At 38.7% G+C, this 26410-nt stretch overlaps 1 protein-coding gene across 2 annotated transcripts in view; it reads left to right on the top strand.

Annotated features, from left to right (window-relative positions):
- ZRANB3 (zinc finger RANBP2-type containing 3) overlaps nucleotides 1-26410 on the top strand; it is a 189644-nt gene that overhangs the window by 134247 nt on the left and 28987 nt on the right. The window contains exons 12-16 of one of the 2 annotated variants that reach the window (XM_049773619.1): nucleotides 8379-8781; nucleotides 13694-13892; nucleotides 14897-14922; nucleotides 21183-21265; nucleotides 25641-25742. In XM_049773619.1, coding sequence (XP_049629576.1) covers nucleotides 8379-8781; nucleotides 13694-13892; nucleotides 14897-14922; nucleotides 21183-21265; nucleotides 25641-25742 — 813 coding nt within the window. Of the gene's footprint in view, nucleotides 1-8378; nucleotides 8782-13693; nucleotides 13916-14896; nucleotides 14923-21173; nucleotides 21266-25640; nucleotides 25743-26410 lie in introns of both variants that reach the window. The other variant, XM_049773618.1, reaches the window with a different exon arrangement.

Genomic DNA, 26410 nt, shown 5'->3' with positions numbered 1-26410 from the left:
TTACTAGATTTCCTTTTCTTTAGTTCTAATAACTAACTTTTAATCCTATCATCATCACCAGGGGATTTGTCTCTAAGAGCGGTACTTTACCATGGTGCAAAGCAGAGCGAGTGTATTAGGTCCCTGAACCTGTAAGATATTTTTCCACCTTAAGCATTTTGAAGTTTTTTTTTATTTTCTGCACATCTCACCAAAAGCAATCTATTTCCTTTGGTTTCTTTCTTTTTTTTTTTTTTTTAGAAAACAATATTGAACAAAATGCAGGAATGCGGTAACTGAGTTTCAGCTATATAGATGTAGGGAAGAAAATGTTCTTCTATCAGCCACACTTCTTATATCATGAAAAAACTTAATGCTGTTTTTTTCCCCATAAGCCTTGTTAAAAAAAAAAAAACTGGTATAAGCTTAAATCACTTCTATTCAGAAACTTGCTACATTTAAGTTCCTTATTTATCATCCACTAAAAGGATGGCTTAGCGTAGTTATTTCTTTGCAGGAACAAAGTAATTATAATGAATTAAGGCATGTGTCACTTATTTTTATCATGTCTCCTGAAATGTCATTATTGTTATAAAAGACTAGTTAGCATAATTTTGCAATTAAGTACTAAAGAGTTTCCCTTTATCTTTACCACTAAGAGATGCCAGAAACATTAATAAAGTCAGAGGCCAGCAAGATAATTCAATAGGCTAAAGTGCATGGTTTTTGTGGTGGAGATCCAGATCGATCCCCAGGAGTTACAGTCCCCCAAGCTTTTAGAGCAACCCATAGTACCAAACTGGAGTAGCTCCTGAGCATCATTATGTTTAGCCCTAAAACAAAACTGCAACAAACATCAGTAAAATCAGTAATTGTTCAAATATAGCCAGAATAGTCTGGACAGAAAGCATTTCACTCTCAGAATAGCCTTGTCTACAGGATTTTATTATTCTGCCCCCTCCCTTTTTTTTTTTTTTTTTTTTGTAAAACCAGTAAAGCTTAAATGCCCTAGGAACTCCTCTTTCTTCTTCTTTCCATCATCTTTTTCTCCTTCTTATCATGATAATGATGATTTTTTTTTTTTTGAGCTATAGCCGGCAGTGCCAGACCTTACAGTTAGTTCAGAATTCAGGGATCAGTTCTGTCAGAGCTTAGGGTACCATCTACTGTCCCAGACTTTGAACCCAATTTGGCTACATACATACAAGCTCCCTACCTGCTGTACTATCTTTACAGCTCTGAACTATTTTTTTTAATTATCTTTATTTAAACACCGTGATTACAAATATAATTGTAGTTGTATGATTACAGTCATGTAAAGAACACCTCCCTTCACCAGTGCAGGATTCCCACCACCAATTTCCCAGATCTACCTACTCCCCACCCCACCCACACCTGTACTCGAGACAGGCTTTCTTTTTCCCTCATTCATTCACATTGTTATGATAGTTTTCAGTGTAGTTATTTCTCTAACTGCACTTATCATTCTATGTGGTGAGCTTCATGTCATTAGCTGCACCTACATGGGAGGATGGGGGGAAGTAAGGGTTGGGACTGAGGCAGTAAAATATTAGAAATGTGCTTTGTAGGGCAGTATCAAGGTCCCAATACAAGATGGATATTATGGATACATAGAATATTTGCACACAATACTATCAATATGAAAACAAAGAGAAAAAATTTCCACTGACTGTCCCAATATAAACCAGTGCTAGAACAGCCTGCCCTCCTCCCAGAGCACATTCCCATTAGTGTAGGGAGAGATAGGGGGAAAACAGCTCTGAACTCTTAATATTGATAAATCTAGTATGATTTAGGAAATGTGTTCATCTGGGGAGCAGTTAGTTTCCAACTCTTTTTTTTTTTTTTTTGGTTTTTGGTTTTTGGGCCACACTCGGCGGTGCTCAAGGGTTACTCCTGGCTGTCTGCTCAGAAATAGCTCCTGGCAGGCACGGGGGACCATAAGGGACACCAGGATTTGAACCAACCAGTTTGGTCCTAGATTGACTGCTTGCAAGGCAAATGCAGCTGTGCTAACTCTCCGGGCCCCCAACTCTTTCTTACCACCTTTTTCTCAGATGCTTTTGTCAGTAGAACCACTTTCACTTTATAAAAAGTTAATTTAATAATAGAAAAGACAGGGCAGGAGAGATAGCACAACGGTAGGGCGTTTCCCTCGCAAGCCCTGACCTGGGACCAATGGTGATTTGAATCCCAGCGTCCCATGTGGTCTTCTGAGCCTGCCAGGAACGATTTCTGAGCAGAGAGCCAGGAGTAACCCCTGAGCACAGCTAGGTGTGTCCCAAAAACCAAAAAAAAAAAAAAAAAAAATAAGATAATTAATAATTGATAATAATAATAGAAACTACAAAATAATTTAAAAGAGATAGAAGCTTTGTATTTATACTTCATATTTGTTTAAAGTTACTTTCTTTTATTGATCAGATACGTCCAAAATCCTTGCTGGCATATGTATGAGGAGTTGAAAGTGATATATCTCTCAAAATATTAAGGATGGGGCCAGAGAGGTGTGCAATGGGAAAGGTGTTTAGCATGCAAAGCTAATGTGTTTTGTTTTAAGTTGACCTATGTGACATTATACCTTTGAGTCCTATTAGCACCGAATATGAGCCATACTGTCATTATAACACATGTGCTTTCTTCTATTCACTTCAATAGCTTTCTCATTTTGACTATGTGAGCACTCCACATGTCATTTGCTCTCTAATGAGAAGCTGTTCAGTGACGGATAAATGAACTAAGTGAGTGTGCCTTATACCTGCACAGACATTCTTCTGTTTTGGAATTTCTGAATTTTTAAAATTTTAAAAATTTAAAATTCAGAATTAAATACCCCAAGTTTCCTTAGAAAGAGTTAGGATTCAGGCTGGGAGAGATAGATCAGGGGCTCTGTGCTTATCTTATATGTTGCTGCCCCTGGTTTGATCACCAGCACCACATATAATCCTGAGTCCTACCAGGTGTGATCTCTAAGCACAGGTTCAGGAGTAAAAAGACTGAACATCACTAGGTGTGCCTCCCCTACCCTCCCCAAAAGTGAAGTTTGGGGTTAGATATATGTTTCTATTGTGTGACCCTGGATTTCATCCTGAACACAGTAATAAACCAGGAACATAATAAAGAATTTATTCCACTACCAATATTCACCTATGAACCATCAACCTCTGCCTATAGAAGTTTAAGGGAAAAAAAACAGAGCTTCTTAACCCTCCTGGACATCTCATATATTTTAATCGAGTCCCACTTTCCTAGCTATTTGTTGTTAAGATGTCTGGAGCTATCTATGCTTGTTTGCTGTGCACCGTAGATGACATACTTTGTTGTGACTCTGGAGATCACAAATGGCAGTACTACTGGAATTGTACTCAGCAGGTGGAGAAGAGCAGGGATTGAACTCAGCCCACAAAGCAGGTGCTGTACTACTAAGTTATAGCCAAGCCCCGAATCCATAGAGGCTCTTTAATCTTGGTTGGCTCCTGAATCTCCTGGAGACTGGCAAAAAGAAAGCACTTTCAAAAAATGTAATTCTAACACAGAAGGTATTTTGTAGACAATTGTAAGGTCAGCACCACTGAAGGTCATTCCAGGTTTTGTGACAGCCCTATAGATCTCAAGTAAAGAATTTCTTTGGGGGCTAAGTAATAGAATAAGGTAGGGTTCTTGCCTTGTATGCAAGTGACAGATTTCAAACCCTGGCATTACATATGGTCCCCTGAGCCTGGACGGGAGTGATGCCTGAGTTCAGTGCCAGAAGTAAGGCCTAAGCACCACAGGGTACTAGGATGGAAGGAATGGAAGAAGGGAGAGAGGGAGGGAAGTAAACCATTTCTCTTATGTTGACCCTTACCCTTTTTGTGTTTCTATCTAACACATATAATTAACCTTAGGATGTGTCAGATTATCTCACCTGCTCTTTTGTCAGTCACAACTGCTCAATTTCAAAGAAACACATCAACCAACTTCCTATTTGCCCAGGGACTGCAGTCAAAAAGCATGAATGATTATATAGATCAGGTTTCTAATTGATTTCCTCAGAGGAAGCTTTAGCTCTTGTTAGGCTTATAGCTTCTGGCATTCTGGTGGCTAAGGCACTAAGTTATAAGGTTCAGTAAGTGTAACCACATTCATCAGTGTCCAATTTAGTCATCAGAACATTAGCTAAAGTTATTACTCTTGATTAATCTTACTGTCTTTTTCTAAAATTATACTCTGTTATTTGGTTCCCAAAATTATTTAAAATTATTTCCTTTCTACCAACCTACTCTCTTTAGATTTATCCTAAAGTCTCAATTTATTATTACCCAAGTAGCATGTGGTTGAAAATATGACATATACAAATCACTCCTGTTATACCCTGATAGTTGCAGTATTATGCATAAATTCTGATTGCTGCTGGTCATTGCAAATCTTTGCTTCCATCCTGTCTTTAGCACTTGAAAATTATATTTTAGTTGGTGATATTTTATATTTCAGTGTAGTAAAAGTAAATAAGATGCAGAATTTATATAAACTTGTAAGTATACTAAAGATTGAAAATGTGAGAAAAAGTTTTTAAAACTCAGGTGATTTGTTCTGAAGCTTTCTGGCTAATAGAGTGTTTTAGATAGAGAAGACTGGTATTTTTTGCTATTTATCTTTGCTAAAGGGTATGAATCTTCTGATTACAAATACTCAGAGCAGAGGAGCAAGTCCCTCAGCTTGCTGAAGCCCTGGGGGCTGAACACATAGATCTGTCCTACAACTGCCACCACACCAATGACCCAGCTTCACCTCTTCTCTATTTATCTCTGCAGAGACTCCTAACCACCAAATACTCTAGATATACTGGTTTTGTGGCTAACACCTCCAGGGACCTTTGGAGCCAGCCTGGGCTGCTTTCCCCTGAACCTCTGTACTTCAGAGGGCCCCTATGAACCACATTGTCAACATATACGTAAGCTCGTCAGCTCAACTCTACAGACCCTCAAATTCATGGATGGTGCAGCTGTGTAAAATGACATCTCCATAATTTTAATACTGAATTCCCAGTAGGAAATTAGATGTGAAATTATCATAGAAGCCACATAACCTCAACAAACAGAATCAACAACAGAACACACAACTGGCAGCATACAGCTTAGTAGACCTTCAGACAGTGACTGAAGACCCCATTGCAAGACATGGCAAATTTTCTTTTAATGCTTTATTTTTATAATTATATACCATTTAATTGCATGAACAATATTAAGTAAATTTTTTGTACCTGTCAAGGGGCAGGCTTTTGGGAAGCTCAGTAATTAATAACCAGGCAGAGAGAATGTTACACTAATGGTAGGATTAGTGTTGGAATATTGAATACCAGAAATTACTGTATATTATGAACAACTCTGTAAACCAGTGTCTAAAATAAAGAAATTTAATTTAAAAAAAAATTTAAGTACCCAGAGCACTTATAAGAACAAGTAGAAAAAAAAACAAAAACCCCACACACATTTAAAGCTTCTGCACTTTGATTTTTCTACCTGAATTTTTTTCCTTTTGAGTTTTCTTCCATGGTATCTCATCCATACTCTACGCCCATTAATATTGTTTCTTTTCTCTTTTCTTTACTTTTCCCTTGCTGTACTTCCTTCTCTCTCCATGTATAGAGTAGCTGGTTCTATGATTTTACTAACTTTTACAAGTCAGTGTTTCTCAAGGTCTAAATCTAGCTGTCCCTTTCCCTGAGTTTCAGGATTCTTTGCCCTGCCACCTGTCAATCCTCATACTTGTCAATAAATGAATTTTTTTTTATTTATCATTTCTCATTTTGCCTTTAAAATTAACTTATTTTTTTGTCTTTTATTTTCTGTGATAGTGAATATCTCTTCTAATAATTTTGCAAATCAGAAATTTTGGTGTCTAAAATGATGGGCTTCATTATCCTCAGTCATCACATCCTTTTAGCAAATCTTATTGATATGTATGCCCGTGTGATTTCAATTGCCAGGCCTATTATTTCATTCTTAACTATGAAAGAACAACCAAGCTCAATGAACTGAGGAGGAAGTCTATAGCTTTATTTATCTGAACACAAATAAATGAATGCCATAATCCAGTAACCTTGGATTTTAGATGATATCAAAAATATAAGTAAAACTGATCTGAAAAAAAAAAAAAGAAGAAAAAAAAACTGATCTGAAAAAGGATCAAAGGGTGAGGCCTGGGTGATAACAAAGCAGGTAGAGCACTTGCCTTGTGTGTAGCCATCTCAGGATCCATCCCCAGCATCCCATATGGTCTGTTCATCCCATATAAGCTCTGTTAGGTGTAATTCCTAAGCATTGCCTACTGTAGCCCAGAAACAACAAAACAACAAAAAATGACCAAGGGGAAAAAGGAGTTTTTATCAAATGCTAATATGACTATAAGAGACTAGAAAGACAGCACAGGAATTAAGGTGCTTGCCTCCTATGTGGCTGACTTAGATTCAATCCCTGGGCACCACATATGGTTTCCCAAACCCCACCCAGAGTAATCCCTGAACACTGCTTGGTATGCCCCAAAACAAAAAATAAAAAAAATCTACATAACGTGAAATTCGTTATTTTAATTCAATTCAATTTCATATATATTTAGCCACTTAGTTTTTAACTACTAAGTATTTAACCATTAAGTTTCCCCCAAACTTAATGTCTTCAGATAACCATTATCATGTATTTTCATGGTTCTGAATAAGCTTGCACTCCTTCATGACTGGGGCCTTTTCTGGAACACCCTCATGCTGGAGGCTGGGAACATCTGCACTTTCATGTTTAGCCATCAATACTGTCTACCCATAGGGCATGTTTCAGACTGTCACCTGGAATAGTCACACAAGGTTTCTTTGTGGGACCTGAGCTTTTCCACTCCATAGTGACTAGATTCCAAAAGTAAGAGAAAGAGAGTAATAGTGGGTACCATACTACCTTCTATGACTTTACTTTATAAGTCAAAGTGTCCTTTTACTGCATTCTGTTGAGTGAGGCAGGTATAATAAAGGTTCTAGAGAAAGGAACTCAGACCCAACCTACCTGCAATGGGGCTGTGAAAAATTCTACTATGAGAATGTGAAATGGCACTTGAGTCTGCATGACCATCTTTGGTGAGGTCATTGGTACAATTTGAGTCCAGTATGATTCCCAGTGCAGAACTGCTATAAGACTCACTCCTTTGATTGACCTTTACTTCTAGCTAATTCATTGTAGAGATAGGGATAGCACTTTCTCTAGTTAGAAGACTGGGAGATTTACATATTGAAAAGGAAATGAAAATCATAAGCTCATGATATAACTCTTCTTTTAAAAGAAATACTTGGCTGAAAGCAAAATAAAGATTAACAGGATGGGACCAGAGAGATAGCACAGTGGTAGAGCGTTTGCCTTGCACTTGGCCAACCCAGGAGATGGTTGTTAGATTCCCAGCATCCCATATGGTCCACCAAGCCTGCCAGAGGTGATTTCTTTCTTTTTTTTCTTTTTTTGTTTTTTGTTTTTGGGGGACAACCCCGGCAGTGCTCAGGAGTCACTCCTGGCTCCACGCTCAGAAATCGCTTCTGGCAGATTCAGGGGACCATATTGGAATGCCGGGATTCAAACCACCATCCTGCATGCCCAAAATATTAACAGGTATCTTTCTGTTAAATAAGTTATTCCAATTTAATGACTTACTGTTTTGCAATGTCTTCTTGGTCAAGAAAACATGAAAAACACTTCATAAATACTATATTGTGCTTGTAAAGAAATTGAATTGACTGAAATATTTAAAGAAACAGATATTCAGGGATCAGAGAGTATGGTGTTAAGGTGTCTTATATTTGGCAAACCCCAGTTCAACTCCTTGTAGATCCCTGAGGATGACCAAAATTGCCCTGGCACTTAGGGACCTGAGCAGCTCTGCATACTTATTTATAGCTGTGAATTGCTAGTTTGGTTGACTGAGAATTGCTAGGAGTAGTCCTCGGGTCTCTATAGCCACCATTCCTAGAATAAAAAGCACAATCCACTCCAGCCATATAGCAAGAGTAGATTTTGGAGGAGATTTTGATTATATAACTTTACCAACCAAGTTAGTTCTATTCTCTAAAACTTTCATGTTCTCATCTGAAGTATGAGAAGGCTAACAGTATATGTCTCAGTCTCTCTGAGCAGGCATGAGGACTTAATATTTGTGAAGTACTTGGCACATTGTGTTAAAAAGAAAAACTAAGCAGAGAAAGCAGATGCTGTGTTCATGGTATTTTGCACATATGTACAGATGAGGAGTCAGCATAATTGCATTCATTTCCAAAAGTAGTATTAATAAAAATAAAATATTTCTTTAAGCTCTTGTATTTATGATGCACATAGCTTGCCTTGATAACTCCTTTGTGTTTTTCCTAGTTTGAAAAAGAGAAGCAGCATGATATTCGGTCATTCTTTTTGACAAAACCTAAGAAAAGACAGTTGCTGACTTCCTGTGATGAATCAAGTACATCCCAGGAGGAAAACAATATAGTACCAGCTGACTCTGACAAAACAACCACAGGAGATGTTAACAGTGAAAGTAATTTGGAATCTGAATCTAAAAGATTGAAATTGGACCAACACTGCAATCCCCCAACAGAGAAACCAATGCAGCCCAGACAAACCAAATGTTCACTCCTGCCTGAGGACCATAAGGCCAAGGCCCGGAAAGCCACTCTGCCCCTTTCTGGAACGGACTGGCAATGTGGTTTCTGCACCTATGTCAATAATGCAATGTTACCTTATTGTGAAATGTGTGAGAATCCTCAAGGCAGTGCTGGTGAGTATTAAGAAAGTGACCAGAGAGGGGGTTAGTGGTGACATCTTCAGATAACCCAGGCTTTTAGGAAGAACTGCTATCATCAGAAGTTAGTCTGACTTGGAACTGACTTTAGCTTCTAAACTCAATAAGACTTCACAGAGTGAAGACTGAATTTATCTCCCTGAGGAATGTGAAAAGCTAGTTCCATCAAAAATGTATATCCTCAAGCATCTGTGACATGGCATTAATTTGGCACAAATGGACATTTCTGATTAATGCCAGCAGGATGTGAATTCAGTGGGCAGGAGTAGAAGCTTTGTTGCTATGGCAGCAAATATGACTTATAGTCAAAGACCTGCTGTTTCTTTCCTCTGTAGATTAAGACTTGTTTTTAAAGAAATTATCATTTATTTTGTTCAGGAAAAAAACAATCCAGTTTAGCATCTTTGCGTGGTAAGGTATACACTGTGCTATGTTTCTGGCTTGACAAGCCAACAAGTTAGAATAATTTCTCTATACTTCTTTTATGAACCAATTTGTTATGTTTTATGAGTTATTCTTTTCAAAAGATGCTATGTAAAAGTATAAATGATAAAGATATCTCAGTCTATAGCATTTTGTAGAATATGCTATGACATTATCTCTTTTGCTGTCTATAGCATTTTGTAGAATATGCTATGACATTATCTCTTTTGCTTTTGAAAATAATACCTGTAGCTATATTAAGGAAATGATTGTGGGGGTCAGAAGGATAGAACAGAGGTTAAAGTGTTTGCCTTGCATGTGTCTAACCTGGATTTAAGCCCTGGTTCTGCATATATAAACCTGAGCCCTACCGGGAGTGATCCCTGAGAACAGAGCCAGGAGTAAGTACTGCACATTTCCCTGTGTGCCCTTTCTTCCCTTCTGCTCTCCCTCCCAATAAAAGAAAGAAAAGAAAAATACCATTTTGTTTCCAATTTTAGAGACATTTTTGTGATCACTTATAATTCCAAGTTGGCAGTTTTGGGAAAGTGGAAAAAAATGTATCTTTTGTAATAATTATCCACCATCATTACATACTTTAGACCATCAACAAATATTCAGCTTAAATAAGATTTAAGCTCTGAAACTGAAGTTTCTTTTTGCCTGCCTTGATTTGCTCTTAGTTTTAAACTAAGAGCAAATGTAATTAGTAGTTATGTCTTTTCCTCTTTCATTCCTGGGTGCTCCTACCAGTGCTGACAAGTCCACCATCTGGATGGTTATATTTGTAATGTGGACACCTGTTGTCTGTGAACTAAATTGGAACCACAAGCTTATTCCTATAATATCTCTCATAATTTGCATTATCTCACTCAATTTCCAACTGCTGCAGGCAATAAAAATAAGTATCTCGTGACAAAATAATGTCAGTTCATATTCTGTATTTAAGTTGTGATATGTCAATAAAAACCATAGCTTAAAAGGGCCTATTTTGATTTTATTAGATTTTTTTTTAAGAATTCTTTTTTAAGGGGGCCACATGCAGCATTATTAAGGGGTTACTCAAGGCTGTGCATTCCGGTATTAATCCTCACTGTTCTCAAGGACCATATGGGGGAGCTGGGGAGCCAACCCAGGCCAGCTCTGTGTAAGACAGGTGCCCTACCTGCTGTACTATCTCTGTGGCCCTTCTGATTTCTTTTTCAATGATACCAAATGTAGCAATGCAAGTTTCTGGACTCATTACTTTGTGGAAAAACCGCCAATAACCTTAGGAACAAAGGATATGAAATAGCCACATGCTTTGTGGATATGAAATGGTCTGACTTAAGAATAACATAAGAGGGGCCGGGAAGGTGGCGCTAGAGGTAAGGTGTCTTGCAAGCTCTAGCATAGGATGGACCACGGTTCGATCCCCCGACGTCCCATTTGGTCCCCCCAAGCCAGGAGCGATTTCTGAGCGCATATCCAGGAGTAACCCCTGAGCGTCAAATGGGTGTGGCCCCCCCCCCCCAAAAAGAATAACATAAGGATGACTGAATAACAATGATATAATTATATAAAAATTGCATTTATTAGAGTAGTATTACCATATATTTTCATAATAATTTCCAACCTTGATTTGGATATTCCCCAAATATATTGAAAATAAAATTCTAATTAAATTTTTGTCTAATTTGGTGTCACAGTCGGCAGTTCTCAGATGCTTGGGAGGCTGCTCCCAGCTTGGTGCTGGGGGTTTTTGCTGGCACTCAGGATTATGTAGTGCATGGGATTCAAACCCGGCCTCCTACATGCAAACATGTGCTATTTCCTATCTAGCTATCTCTACAACCCTTAAATAAATTTTTTTTTTTTTTTTTTTTTTTGGTTTTTGGGCCACACCCGGCAGTGCTCAGGGGTTACTCTTGACTGTCTGCTCAGAAATAGCTCCTGGCAGGCACAGGGGACCATATGGGACACCGGGATTCGAACCAACTCCTGGATTGGCTGCTTGCAAGGCAAACACCACTGTGCTATCTCTCCAGGCCCAATAAATTATTTTTTTTATCACTGCTTGCATTGTAATACTTTGGAGGAAAAGTAGAATAAAAAACTATAGGATCATTAATTATTAAGCTATTACATTCCTGTTTCAGATGGCTAATTCAATCTCTAGAATATAAGAAAAAAATTTGGCATGACATGCAGTGAATTGACATTCTCATTAAGTAGTACTTCTTTTTTTTTTTTTTTTTTTTGGTTTTTGGGCCACACCCGGCAGTGCTCAGGGGTTACTCCTGGCTGTCTGCTCAGAAATAGCTCCTGGCAGGCACGGGGGACCATATGGGACACCGGGATTCAAACCAACCACCTTTGGTCCTGGATCGGCTGCTTGCAAGGCAAACGCCGCTGTGCTATCTCTCCGGGCCCTAAGTAGTACTTCTTTTTGGGTTTTATTCATGACCTTTGTAGTTGAAACAACGTCTTACATATTTATATCTCTCATTTAAATTTTAGGTTAGTAACATCCAGTTGCTGATCCTCATGTATATCTCAATGGTTTTTCAAGCTTATCATGTCTCAAATGGAATTCTTGATTCCCTCCCACCTCATCTAAGACCCAATTTTTTTTCTCGCATCTTCCCTGTATACCAAGGCTTCATCTTTGACTCCTCGCATACCCAATCAATCCAATTTTGTTGCTATAACCTCCAATATTGATCTTGATTTTAGTCACATTCTCTTTATTATGCCTATCCTGCTGGAAGCTGCCATTTTTCTCTCCCAGAGATGAGTGATTTCCCTATGAGGCTCCCTCTGTGGTCCTTCTTGCCTCCAGAGTTATTCTGAGATGATTGTTTTTCCCTTTGCTTTAAATTCTCCATGGCTTCATTTAAACTCTATTCTAGGAATACAAGCCCTAGGCTCAGGCTTTCTAAATTCAACACCTGCTCCTCCTCTCCTGGCACTTTTCAGAGATTACTCTGGTGACTTTTGTGCCATTAACCTTAATTTTCTTAGTGGAACCTATCCAATATTTATTTGTTTGTTTACTGCTTATGCTCTACTTCTGCCACTTATAGTGGAATTTCTAGGAAACAGGGACACATCTCCCTCTGGCACCTACAATTGTTCTTGGCATTTTGTGACTTACTTCCCATAAATTTGCCAAAGGAAGCAAATTGTTAATAAGTTTCATTTTTGTTTTGTGCTGTGATTTTTTTTTTAGATTTGCTACATTATTCTTTTATTTTTTTAAAAATAATATCTTTAGGGCCCGGAGAGATAGCACAGCGGCGTTTGCCTTGCAAGCAGCCGATCCAGGCCCAAAGATGGTTGGTTCGAATCCCGGTGTCCCATATGGTCCCCCGTGCCTGCCAGGAGCTATTTCTGAGCAGATAGCCAGGAGTAACCCCTGAGCACCGCCGGGTGTGGCCCAAAAACCAAAAAAAAAAAAAAAAATCTTTAATTAGAGTCTGGAGAGATAGCATGGAGGTTGCCTTCATGTAGAAAGACGGTGATTTGAATTCCGGCATCCCATATGGTCCCCCGAGCCTGCCAGGAGCGATTTCTGAGTGTAGAGCCAGGAGTAACCCCTGAGCGCTGCTGGGTGTGCCCCCAAAACCAAAATAAATAAATAAGTAAATAAAATAATTATTTAAACATGATTGTAGTTGGGTTTCAGTCATAAAAAGAACACCCCATCATCAGTGCAACATTCCTGTCACCACTGCCTCCATATCCCCCCACATACCACCTGTATTCGAGACAGGTTTTCTACTTCCCTCACTCATTGACATTGTTATTATAATAGTTCTCAGGATAGTTATTTCTCTAAATGCATTCACCACTCTTTGTGGTGAGCTTCATATCATGAGACAGTCCTTCCAGCTCTCATCTCTGGGAATTATTTCAATAATGTCTTTTCTTTTTCTTTTTTTTCCCAGCCCCATCTTTTATTTTTCTTAAAATGCATAGATGAGTGAGACTATTCTATCTCTCCTTCTCTCCCCTCTAACTTATTTCACTCAGCATAATAGATTCCATGTACATCCATATATAGGAAAATTTCATGACTTCATCTCTCCTGACAGCTACCTACATATTCCATATGTAGCACAGTTTCTTTATCTATTCATCTGTTGAAGGGCATCTTGGTTGTTTTCAACGTCTGGCTATTGTAAATAGTGCTGCATGAATATAGGTATGAGGAAGGGATTTTTGTATTGTGATTTTGAGTTCCTTGGGTATATCCCTAGGAGTGGTATAGCTGGATAATATGGGAGCTCAATTTCCAGTTTTTTAAGGAATCTCCATATTAGTTTTCCATAAGGGCTGGACTAGATGGCATCCCCATCAGCAGTGAATGAGAGTTCCTTTCTCCCCACATCCTCACCTTGCTGTGATTTTTTTAAAACTTTGCTTAAAGTAAATAATGGCTTTGTCTACCTGTAATTACAAATTGCTAATTTAATTTTAACTCTTCTGCTCTTAGATAGTAGCAGCCATACCCAGAAGAAAATGAAAACCAAGAAAGATAATTCTGAGACTGGCACTTCAGAAAAAGTTCATTCTGTTTCTGAAAAACGAGCTCTTGCACAGAGCTCAGGTGTTGCTCAGTCAGAGTCTGAACCATTACCTGAAAGCAAAGAAAAAATACCAACACCAGAATGGAGAGATGGATTTATGCCCCAGTCCCATGCTAGTAAGTCACATTTTTATTTCCAATATCTAGATGATGACCGCGTACTTGACACATGATACTATTTGGACACTTTTGATTATTTTCTTCCCTTACCTAGGTGCCTTATATTTGCTTTTTATATTAAAAATGCTAAGGATAGGTAGGAAAGATATTTCAAAGGACTGGAGTGCATGCATTATATAAGGGTTCAGTATCCAGCACCTCATAATCCCTTGAGCATCTTCAGAAGCACCTTCTGAGTAACAGTCAATAAGTAGTTCCTGAGCAAATCCAGTTGTGATCCAAAAACAACAGCAATGACAACAAGAAACCACTTGTAGATATCCACTTAAATACCAAATGACTGGAAGAGAGGAGTTGTTGGCATTCGATTATAACATAGTAGCAAAAAGTTCCTGCCATATGTACAGAATGTCCCCTGTTTTATGTTGACATCAGCCAACATGGCCCATTTATACAGTGAAGGGTTATTTTGTTGTTTGGGAAGGTCTTTCAGATAATAAGATTAACAGATTATTGGGGTCAGAGTAGTAGCACAGTGGAAGGATGTTTGTCTTGCACTTGGCTGACCCAGGACCAACACAGGTTCAATCCCCAGCATCCCATATGGTCCCCTGACTCTCTTTTGTTTGAGGGTTATACTCAGCAGTGTTGGGCTTCTTCTTGTACCATTCTCAGGTCACGCTCCTGATGTTCATGGAATGTATGGTACTGGGGTCAAAGCCAATTGCCGTTCATATGGAAAAGTCTGAGCTAGTTGTGCTATCTTTCCAGTCCCCTAATTGGCATATTAGAAGATGAAGAGTCTGTAGCAGAAGCCTTATGCCCCAATCCCAGAGCATTTAGTGGCAGGTCTGTCAGCAAACATTGACACAGGAAATAATTCACACACAGTTAAGGGGATAAAACAGGTTCAGGAACTTCCATATGAAAGCCTTCTGCTCCTATAAAGCAGATAGCTCAGTTGTGGAAATCCAAAACTGAAACCAGTCTGCCTGAGATGTGGGGTCTTTATTAGAAAGTGCAAGAACACATCCTTGGGTGGAGAACTGGTGGTCTGTGGCACCAATCCAAAGGATGCTTCCATCCAAAGGTGTTTCCAATTAAAGAATAACAAGCATATCCTGAGTAGGATGGAAACTAATTAACCCAGCAAAGATCCTTTTAAATTGGGGGGTGGAGGAATGGGCCACACCCAATGGCACTCAGGGGTTACTCCTGGTTCTGAGCTCAGAAATTGCTCCTGGCAGACTCTGGGACCATATGGGATGCTGGGGATCAAACCTGGATTGGTCCTGGGTTGGCCACGTGCAAGGCTGACACCCTACTGCTGTGTTATAACTCTGGCCTTAAAATAATTTTTCAGATAAATTTAATTTTTCTCCCTTTCCCTCCTTCTGTTGATATTGTTGCAGTGATTGGAAGTTACATGCAGTCTTGGTTGTGGTGCTTTGTACATTTTTAGTTGTGTTTGTATATATACATACCACAATCTTACTCCTGTGGTTGAGTGATCTCATATTTCTGACAGTGGTGCAGCCAGAAATTTCTGTGGCACCAAGATATCAGAGTTACTAGGTCCATACAGCAGCAACAGGGATCAGCCTCAAAACTTCACTCTTCTAAAGCTGATGCTATAGCCAGGAAATCATTGCCCAGTGCCCTGAAGAAAATGGTGTGGTTTGTTTGTTTGTTTGTTTGTTTTTTATCATTTAAAGTTGACATTTATTATTATCAAATTACCTAGGAAAATATTCTTCAAAGAAAAACATTAAAATGCAGTCTTTAAAGTTTAGCAGTTTTGCAATTCTTTTGACAAATTACTGAGTAACTTAAAAATCACTTTGAACATCTATGATTCCATATTTATATTCCAATTTGATGATTCTTTTTTTATTTTTATTTTTAATTATGAGAACAAAGATGCAAAGAAAGACGATAAGGTAAAGTTACAGTGGAAGGACAATCACCCATAAAAAGAATTCTCAGAAGTCCCCTTGCTGATATCTTAACTTTGAACTTTCAGCCAAAGAACATTAAGAAAAATAAAGCAGAACCATGTACAATTACTTTGTCCCTCAAGTCCTCAGATTGTAGTACATAATATTTCTTAGCAGCACACAAAGCAATCTAAAGCCATAAAACTATGTAACTCATTATACATTGAAGGCAAAGTACTTTTTTACATTTCCATGCACATGCATATTAGTTTAAGTTAACCACAAAAGTTTAAGTGGGTTGTTTTTCTTAAGGATTAGAGTCAAAGGAGCACAGTAAAAATGGTGTTAGAGTGGCAGTTATTGTTTGCATAGGCCCACCAAAATATGAGGGACATGGAAAGGAAAAGCTTTGGCCTAAATACAAGGAGACCCTACCCCTGAAGTTTTCTGGCATAAGACCAACTCTAGGCTCCAGGCAAAGTAGTATGTCCAATCCAACTCATTGTCTGTAGTGTCAGTACACTTTTATTTTTCACACAGTCTCTGTTGTTGGTATCATGTTTCTGTATTAAAAATCCTGGAATCTGCATATCCTACATTGCAGTCAAGATGATGCGGAGGGTCCTTAAGTTTCCTCACAATTAAAGGGCAATGCAGGGGCCGGTGAGGTGGCGCTAGAGGTAAGGTGTCTGCCTTGCAAGCGCTAGCCAAGGAAGGACCACGGTTCGATCCCCTGGCGTCCCATATGGTTCCCCCAAGCCAGGAGCAATTTCTGAGCACTTAACCAGGAGTAACCCCTGAGCATCAAATGGGTGTGGCCTCAAAAACCAAAAAAGGGGGGGGGAGCAATGCAGAGAGCCCTGTCTTGTAAGCAGGTCGTGTTGTTGTCAAGTCTTCTTAGTGTTAAGGGGAGTCTCTTTTGAGCAGATCAATGTCAGAGCAGTGGTAAGGTCTTCCCTGGTAGAGGATTGCTTCCAGGTGTTGTTATAAAAAACCTTGGATGTTTCGTAGATAGCTTCCCTGGTTCAGGGGTGAATGGAGGATGCCCATTCTTCTGAGGCCTGTGCCAGGTCATTATATCAATGTTCAGGGTGTAAGGTCCCATTGAACTACAAGATTTGTGTGTTCCTATCTCTATTAGATAAGAACTTATTGTATGTATAGTATTTTCCCATTTTAATGTGCCTATGCAAACAAGGAACAATGCCATGTGGCGTTATCGGCGCTTATGGGGGCCGTAAGGACAAGTCCAACAATCCCCATGACATGGTTAAATCATAAGCATTAAACTGAGGGACTCTTTCACCAAAATTCCTTATTGAACAGCTCACAAAGAGAAGAAAAGATAAAAAGTGGGTAGAATCGTCACTGTAAAAGAATATTTAGTAAGAGTTATAACTGTCAAAAAAATACACATAAAATGAAAATGGATTAGGAGGAAGTAGGAAATATCTAGAAATATCTAGAAACTTGATCTTTCTAGGCTGGACTCTATAGTTTTAGAGATTAAGTGAAGGGAGGAACCAAATCCCCAAGAATGAGCTTCCCTATTTCTAAAAGAGGGTCAAGATCTGCAGTCTGGTTAAGCCCTTGATTACCAGAAACTGCAGTAGCAAAGAGAAAAATTGTCTTTGCTTTTAGGGCTGGCTATATCCAGAAAAAGGGGTTCTCAAATAAACTTTGGTGCTGTAATTTCTGAGCCAAATTATTTGATAAAGACCATTATTTTGCCTGATATGTACAAAGGAGAGATAGTCAAATACTTGCTGAAAATGTAATGCCAGGCGTCTCTTTGGAAATTCCGCAACCATCCACACAGAGAAAAAAAGGCGTCCACAGCGGGCCTTTTGAGGAACCCCATGGGGGTTAAATTAGTTCTACCCACCAGGAAAATCTGAGGATACATCTGTGGGCTGAGCCCCCTAAAAGCTTAGGTATGCCCTGACACCTGCTGATATATATATTTTTTGTTTGTTTTTTTGGGCCACACTTGTTTGATGCTCAGGAGTTACTCCTGGCTACTCACTCAGAAATCGCCCCTGGCTTGGGGGGACCATATGGGACGCCGTGGGATCAAACCGAGGGTCCGTTCCTTGGCTAGAGCTTGCAAGGCAGACACCTTACCTCTAGCGCCACTTCACTGGCCCCATCTGCTGATATTTTTCTTTGGCACAAATAATTCCTAGTAACGTGCATAGCTTTAAAATTAAATGTTTGATATCAAAGATAACACACTTGTCTTGTATTTGGCTAAGTACACTTTTACCCCCAGGACCATAAATGGGCTCCAGAATACTGATGGGAGTGATTCCTGAGTGCAGAGCCAGGAATAAGTCCTGACCAATGCCAGTTGTGATCTAAAAACCAAAAAGTAGAATATAAAAAATAAAATGCAGGAGCCTGAGCGATAGCATAGCAGCAGGGCATTTTCCTTAATAGGTGGCCGACCCTGGATGGACCCGGGTTCGATCCCCGGCACCCCATATGGTCCCCTGAGGTTGCCAAGAGAGATATCTGAGCACAGAGCTAGGAGTAACCTCTGAGCACAACTGGGCATGCCCCCCCCCCTCAAAAAATGCAGTGTTTAAAAATGTCTGTGTTCGGGCATCCTTCCCTGGCCATTTTTTCCTTACTAATTCCTCAAGGAAAATATCTTGAAATAGATTGAGTCTATATATAGATTCTCTTCATTATAATATCTTCTGTGTAGAGAATGTAGACTTAATAGGGCTGTTTTGTTTTTAGCTTTCTTGAGCCTACTGTAACCCCCTCTCCAGTGCCAATATATCTCTCATGGGACCCATTAACTTGGTGCACTAATACCATCGATTAACAGCTGATGATTGTCTTTTACTGTGCCAAGAATTTCTTCTTCTATGGAAGTATTATGAAAAACTGCCTTGTTCATTGTAAGATTGCACCTTGATAAAAACACATGCTACCTTTAATTAACAATGCTTTTCAAAAGTTGCCAACGTTTTAGACATTTTATTTTACTAATGAACTGCAGTTGGTGCTGGCGTTACCTCATATCTGTCTTCTCTTCCCTTTTTGATTTCTCTGGTCAAGAATGGGAACCCCACACAAATGATATACTTCACAACTCCCTACTAAAATAGGTTTCCAAGAAAAGGAAAGGAAAGATGAGAAGATGCAATGCAGAAGAATGCTTCTTCTACTACATGTTTTTATTTATTTTTTTTTTTTTAGAAATAGAGGTTTTGCTGGAACTATTACGTTGTTTTGGGGTTTGGAAGATAATTGTATCTTCAAAAGGATACATAATGTATCATCTTGGATCATTCAATTATATTTCAGTGAGAAGAAAAATACATTTTTTGATGTATCTGCTAGCTACCAGGGTGATTTGGAGCTGTTCTTATGTTGTTTTTTTGGTCAAAAAATGGCTTCTGATCTTTAAGTATGCATTCATATAGAAGTCATAGTTTTTCAAATATAAATGCACAGCAATTATGCAATGCACTTATTTTGTATACATTAAGAAAAATAAAACACTAAAATATGACACAGTACCTTCTCAATAGATATCCCAGATGACACTCTTTCTTTGATAGTTTTTTCATTTGTCTGAATGAAGATTTGGCAGTTTCTTCTGCCTTCATATATTTTCTTCTGCATGTTATATGCTGCTGTTTTGCATTTCAGTAGCCAAATGTAAAGTGGCATTCTTCTGTTCTCCAATTTTATGAAGCACACATTTATTTCTTGGAAAGAATTTAAGAAATTTTTTGCTTATTCTTCAATCATCCATTTTTGCTCCTTTAAAATCAAGCCTGTGCTTCTCTATTCTGTATCCAAGATGATAGTAGTATACATTATATTCCTTTCAATACCAAATGAGTGTTGAAATAGTTTGAAGCAAAGACATTTAGTTTTTTATTTTGGCGTGCATGTTCAATATTTATTTCTTATGGAAAATATTCTCAAATATTCACATTATAGTTTATCCTGATAAACTACTTCATTTGATGTGACTTTAATTTCATTAGTGACTAATTTTCTTGAAGACATTTTAAAGATAATTAAATTCAACACTTGTAGTTACAACAATGCATGCTCCTAAAGTGTGGTTTTGAAGTGACAGCAGCAGTCTTTTATATATTTTGGCTTGGGGTATATCTGGTATTGTTCAGGGATTATTACTGACTGTGCTGAGGAGTCACTCTTGGTAGGATGTAGAGAAACAAACCTGGGTTGAGTGCATGCCTGCTGTACTATCTGTCTGCTGTACTATCTCTCTGACCCAAATTATCTTGTATCCATGACTTAGCTCCATGGTGCTAGAGACACTACTGGCCACTGCCCCATAAGGATTGTAAAATGCCATTATTATTGACTGTAAGACATGGTCGTTTCAGAGATGTTCAAATGGGAAGGAAATGTGCAGTTGTGAAACTGATAAAGTAACGGGCATAATCCACAGGCCACATTTCTAAAGTGGCTGGTGCCTTAATTAGAAAAATGAAAGTGTGATCTAACACAGCAAGGTAGCTCAGCAAACCAATCATCAGCATCTAGGTCTGGGGAAATAGTTTGAACAGTCTCTGAAGAGCTATGGCAAAGATTATAAGCACAGGCTTTTGTGCTAGATTACTGCACTTAAATCCTCCTGGTGTGCGTGTGACCATGGTAACATGATGTTCCTCGGGCTCCTCCATTGTAACATGTGGGAGTTATTTCCACAGCTATTATTCTGAGTTGAGAACAGTGTCCAGCACAGTTTAAGTGTTTGATAAATATTAACTAGAGTTCTGACTCAGATCTGCTTTTATAACACTATCTGCTACATGTCAGTGGGACTGAGAAAGGAATTAAACAAATAGATTCTCAGAGAACTTTATGCTCTCATCTGCCTTTGTCAAAGTGAAGTATCAGGCACCCAAGAGCAGACATTTTATGTGGCCCTCAGAAGAGCTCGGTTGCTCCAAGGTCATTTAGTCTCAATGTAAATCCACTCTTACAAAAGCCTATATGCTAGAATTTGATAAATGGTTAAGAAATTCCGATGGCAGGTAGTTCTATCTTATATCTAATTCATATCTTTTCATCTAATTCTGAATTTATTTCTCATTGAGCTATTAGCAAAACTATAGAACATTGGGTTAACATGTTAGCCAGGAGTCTTTTAGGGGCCTATCAGGATAGTTTATTTCAAGCCTATCACTCATTCTTTGTTAGATATATTGATACTCAACATAACTATTTCATTATTTTAACTTACAGAAAATGAAAAAAAAAAGTAATTCTGGATAGAGGGTAGATAAAACCTTCAGATTCTCTTTTATCTTCTTCATTAGAACAGTCAGAGACTTCCGAGACTTTGCCAGTCTACGATACCTTAATGTTTTGTGCAAGTAAGAATACTGACCGGATTCATCTCTACACTAAGGTAAGATTCTGAATTTGAAACATACAGCAGCTCTTTTTTAAAAAGTATAATAAGATTTATTTAATTGTACTAACAGTAAGACTGACATCTCTCCTTAGATTCTCAGATTCCTATGTTCAGTATACAGGCAATAAGGGATAAAGTAACATAATTAAAGCCTGGGTTTTATTTTAGGCTCACGTTGCTTTGATTCAAATCTTCAACTATGGGGCCGGAGAGATATCATGGAGGTAGGGCATTTGCCTTTCATGCAGAAGGATGGTGGTTTGAGTCCCAGCATCCCATGTGGTCCCCCGAGCCTGCCAGGGGCAATTTCTGAGCTTAGAGCCAGGATGAACCCCTGAGCGCTGCCGGGTGTGACCCCTCCAAAATAAAACCTTCAACTATGTCATCTTGGAAACATCATTTAACTGCCTTATGCTGATTGAATCAGTAGTAAAATGATGAGAAGTTGTTACAAGTCAAAATGAGCTAATTTCTATAAAGCTCTTACTTAGCACAGTATATAAATAAATGTTTGATCCTGCACAGAGCATTTGTATCAACAGAGGTTGCATCTTTACAGAATTGTAAGTCTCCTGCCTGTGTTGGGTCAACTCTAGGAAGTTGAAATAATATGAATGCCCCAATTCCTTATGTAGACTAAATGAGCAGTGCTTAAAAAGACTACGTTTGGGGCCGGAGAAATAGCATGGAGGTAAAGCGTTTGCCTTGCATGCAGAAAGTCGGTGGTTTAAATCCCAGCATCTCATATGGTCCCTGAGCCAGCCAGGAACGATTTCTGAGTGTGGAGCCAGAAGGAACCCCTGAGCGCTGTCGGGTGTGACCCGAAACAAAAAAAAAAAAAAAAAAAACTAGCATGAGGATTTAAAGAAAACATTTCTTTTGTTAAGATTATGAATTAGGGGGACCTGGAAGGTGGCGCTAGAGGTAAGGTGTCTAGAGGTAAGGTGTCTGCCTTGCAAGTGCTAGCATAGGACAGACCGCGGTTCGATTCCCCGGTGTCCCATATGGTCCCCCCCCAAGCCAGGAGCGATTTCTGAGCGCATAGCCAGGAGTAACCCCAGAGAGTCAAACGGGTGTGGCCCAAAAACCAAAAAAAAAAAAAAAAAAAGATTATGAATTATTCTTAATCGTTAGTTTCAAATTTATAATTGAATTAGTATATTAAAATAATATTTGTTGGGGTCCCCATTTACATTTATGTTTTTTCCTTCTTTTCTTTTCTTTCTTTATATGCCCTGCCATGTTTTTTATCTCAAGACCATGGCTATTTTGTGGTGCTTCTCATTGTTATTGTTGGAGTGCTCACTGGATATTTGACATTTCTTTTTGTACTGTTGAGGTGTTACACCTTATTTTTCTCCTTTGTCTCTCAAACCGATGATGAGAGCCTCTAGAAGGATCCCGCCCATTTTCAGCGTATTAGACTTTTACCCCAGTTTATTACTTTTCTCTTCTTCAAACAAAACCACATAACTTGAACTATCTAGTCCTGCCTCCCAGTTAGAGGGGGAAATAAAGGAGGCACCAAGACCAAACAGGTGCAAGACTACTAAGTAGTAAACTAGGTACAGAGGGGACCACATTTTCTAGCAGCCCCGGGGGTGAGGGAGGAGGATTTGGGAGGTAGGACGAAAATGGAGGTATAGGGAGGACAAATCGGTGATGGGAATTCCCCTGATTTTATATAAATATGTACCTAAAATATTATTGTCAACAATATGTAAGCCACTATGTTCAAAATAAAAATTATATTTAAAAATAAAAAAAAATAATATTTGTTGGGGCCAGAGAGATAACATGGAGGTAAGGCATTTGCCTTTCATGCTGAAGGATGATGGTTCGAATCCGGCATCCCATATGGTCCCCTAGGCCTGCCAGGGTCTATTTCTGAGCATAGAACCAGGAGTAACCCCTGAGTGCTGCCGGGTGTAACCCAAAAACCAAAGGAAAAAAATAATATTTGTTACATTTTAAAACTATGATAAACATTCTATTGAAATATTTTTTTTTAGTGTTTGGGTCACACCTGGCAGCGCTCAGGGGTCACTCCTGGCTCTACGCTCAGAAATTGCCCCATGGCAGGCTCGGGGGACCATATGGTATGCGAGATTCGAACCACCAACCTTCTGCGTGTAAGGCAAATGCCTTACCTCCATACTATCTCTCCAGCCCCGAAAGAATTATTTTCTTAAATATCAATACAATCTTTCACAATATTTTAAGTTGCTATGGTTACAATATTGTTAATGTTTCTGGTTTTGATGCACATAGACTCATTACCTCACTAACACCAAAGTGACCAAGCCTCTTCACCTTTATTCTTATGTTGCTCCTAGTCCATTTATTATTCCAGGCCAAAGATTTGAAAACTTCAATATGACTTCTCCCTTGCTTTATTTCTCTATATTTCGCAAATGAGGGACATTTTTTTTCCAGTCCTTATTTTGCTTTACATGCTGTCCTCCTGTTCCACTCAAGTTGCAGCAAATATCAAGAATTTTTTTTTTCTTATACTATATAGTATTTTATGGCAAGGTATACCATAACTTCTTTATCTATTCAACTGTTGCATTGCACATTGTTGACCTAGGTTCAATCCTCAACAATACATATGGTCCCTTAAACTCTATTAGGAGTGATCCCTGAACACTGAGCCAGAGATTAGATTAAGATCTGAGTACATCTTGGTATATACATACTCCCCAAGTTTAAACATAGATGCAAATAAAAAAAGAAATAGAACTTTCCTATGACCAAGTAATTTCACTGGAGAAAGATCACATAAATGAAGGCCATGGCACAAGACTAGTGGCCAAGTGGTAATATGGGGTAGGGTAGGGGAGGTCACAAGAAAGAATGAAAGAAGTGGTGCTCTGTTGCTAAGATCAACTTTATTTGTTTTTGTTTTTATTTTGTTTTAGCCATGCCTAGTGATGCTCAGGGATTACTCTCAGTGGTGCTCAGGGGACAATATGGAAAACCTGGGATTGAACTTGGGTTATCCATAGGCAAGGCAAGCATTGTGCTCATTGTACTTTTACTCTGGCCTCTTAAATTCAAATTTTGGGGGAGGGGCATAGCCAGCAAGGCTCAGAGTTTACTCCTGGCTTTGTTCAGAAATCACTTCTGTCAGGCTTGGGTACCATATGGGATGCCAAGAATCCAGCCTGGGTCTGCCATGTGCAACACAAATACCCTATTTGCTGTGCTATCCCTCAGGCCCCACCCCTTAACTTCAATTTTAATTGCGTAAGGTACATTTTATTCTTTTGGATTTTGTGGCAACTCTGGTGGTACTCCAAGATTACTCCTGGTCCTTTGCCCTGGTGGGACTGAGGGAACCTTATGGGATACCAGGGGTCAAACCTGGGTCCTCTGCATACAAGGCAAGCACTCATTGTACTATGTGCATTTTTTGAGTGTTCTAAATATTTCCTTGTCCCTTCACTGTAAACCTATTCTTCAGTTTTCTAAGCACAACACACTGGTCAGGTTTCAAGTAATAGTTCTCTCCACAGTTAGAATAGAGTTAAGAAGGAAAATTTACCTTTTTTGCTTTACAAGAGTTGAAGCCAAAATGTAGAAAGTAGAAATTCTACATTTCTACTAGAAATACATCCGTAAAAGGAAGATTAGTAACACATGATATGCATCCTATGTTATATTTTCATTCACCACTGATGAGCTTGTTTTCTAACTAAGAATCTTGTCTAATTGGAGTTCAGAGTAATATCTATGTACCAAAACTTTCAATCTTTTTTTCCCCCCTTAGTCTTTTTTTTTAATTTTAAATCTTTTTAAAGCAGTTTACTTTTTTTCTCAAAGTGACAGGAGACCTATAACATTTCTTTTTTGAAAGAATTGAAATTTGGACCCAACCCTTTTTGATATATACAAAAATTATTTTCTTATTCTAAAACACTTAAGGTTTAAAATTTACCTTTTGTGGATCTCATGTTTATCCATGGAATATTTCACTCTTGATGGAATTGTTCATAGGACAATATGGTGATTGCCCCTCCTCACTCCCACCTCTAGCCTTTTAGGGAAGTTGTATGAGCAGAGTTTTCATAGATAATGCCACCTCAGCTTCTTTTTTAGGAGTTAAGTATATTGTATCCTGATGCATACTTTACCTTTAAAGAATTATTAGTGACTATAGAAAAATGGATTAATACCCCTTAGAAAAAAATTTTTTGTCTATGATCAGATGTTACTTCTGGCACTGAGCTCAGGAATTACGCTGGCAGTGCTCTGTGAACCTTATGGGATGCCAGCGATCAAACCTGGATTGACCGCAAGCTAGGCAAGTGCCTTCCCTTCTGTACTATCACTCCAGTCCAATAATACCTTTTTAATCTATCAACAGGATGGAAACCAGATGAACTGTAATTTCATTCCTTTAGATATAAAATTAGACCTTTGGGAAGATTTGCCAGCAAGTTTTCAGCTGAAACAAAATCGCTCCCTGGTAAGAAAAGTCCTATGTATTTCTTTTAAATTAAATTTTGCTGAATAATTTTAAATGATTGTTTTGATTTCATTTAAAAAAAGCAAAGTACTTTGTGGCCTGTTATTGTGTCAAATCACTGGTTTTTTTTAAGCAGTACAGGAAGTGCCTATGAATGACCCTGATGCTAAGAATAAATGTGAAATCTGTTTCCTCAGCGAATCATCACACCTAGAGTTGCTGTTTCGGTGGATAAAATCTTCCTCACATCATTTAATTTCTTATTTGCAGGATTAGCAACTGTGATATTTGTATCTGACACATCACTTTTTTTTGTCTGTGCCGGTTAAGTTCTAACTATGACAATTTCTGAGAGCAGGGATAAAATCAGGTTGAGTGAGTCTCGATTTATTGTCAGAGCACAAATGCAGCCATACTCCAATTGCCGAGTGATGGAGGGCTTGACTTGATCTGTGGCCCACTAGCCTTCACTCTAGGAAAAATTCATCATGTGAGGGCCTCACCCAGAGACAATGTACTAATTTTTTTTTTTTTTTTTTGCTTTTTGGGCCACACCCAGTGATGCTAAGGGGTTACTCCTGGCTATGCATTCAGAAATCACTCTTTGCTTTGGGGACCATATGGGACACCAGGGGATCTAACGGCTGCCCTCCTAGGTTAGAGCATGC

The sequence above is a fragment of the Suncus etruscus genome, chromosome 5 (assembly GCF_024139225.1).
Source record: "Suncus etruscus isolate mSunEtr1 chromosome 5, mSunEtr1.pri.cur, whole genome shotgun sequence".
In the NCBI taxonomy this organism is placed as follows: domain Eukaryota; kingdom Metazoa; phylum Chordata; class Mammalia; order Eulipotyphla; family Soricidae; genus Suncus; species Suncus etruscus.
Note: the sequence above shows the minus strand (reverse complement) of the source record. Positions and strands in the feature narration are given on the sequence as shown.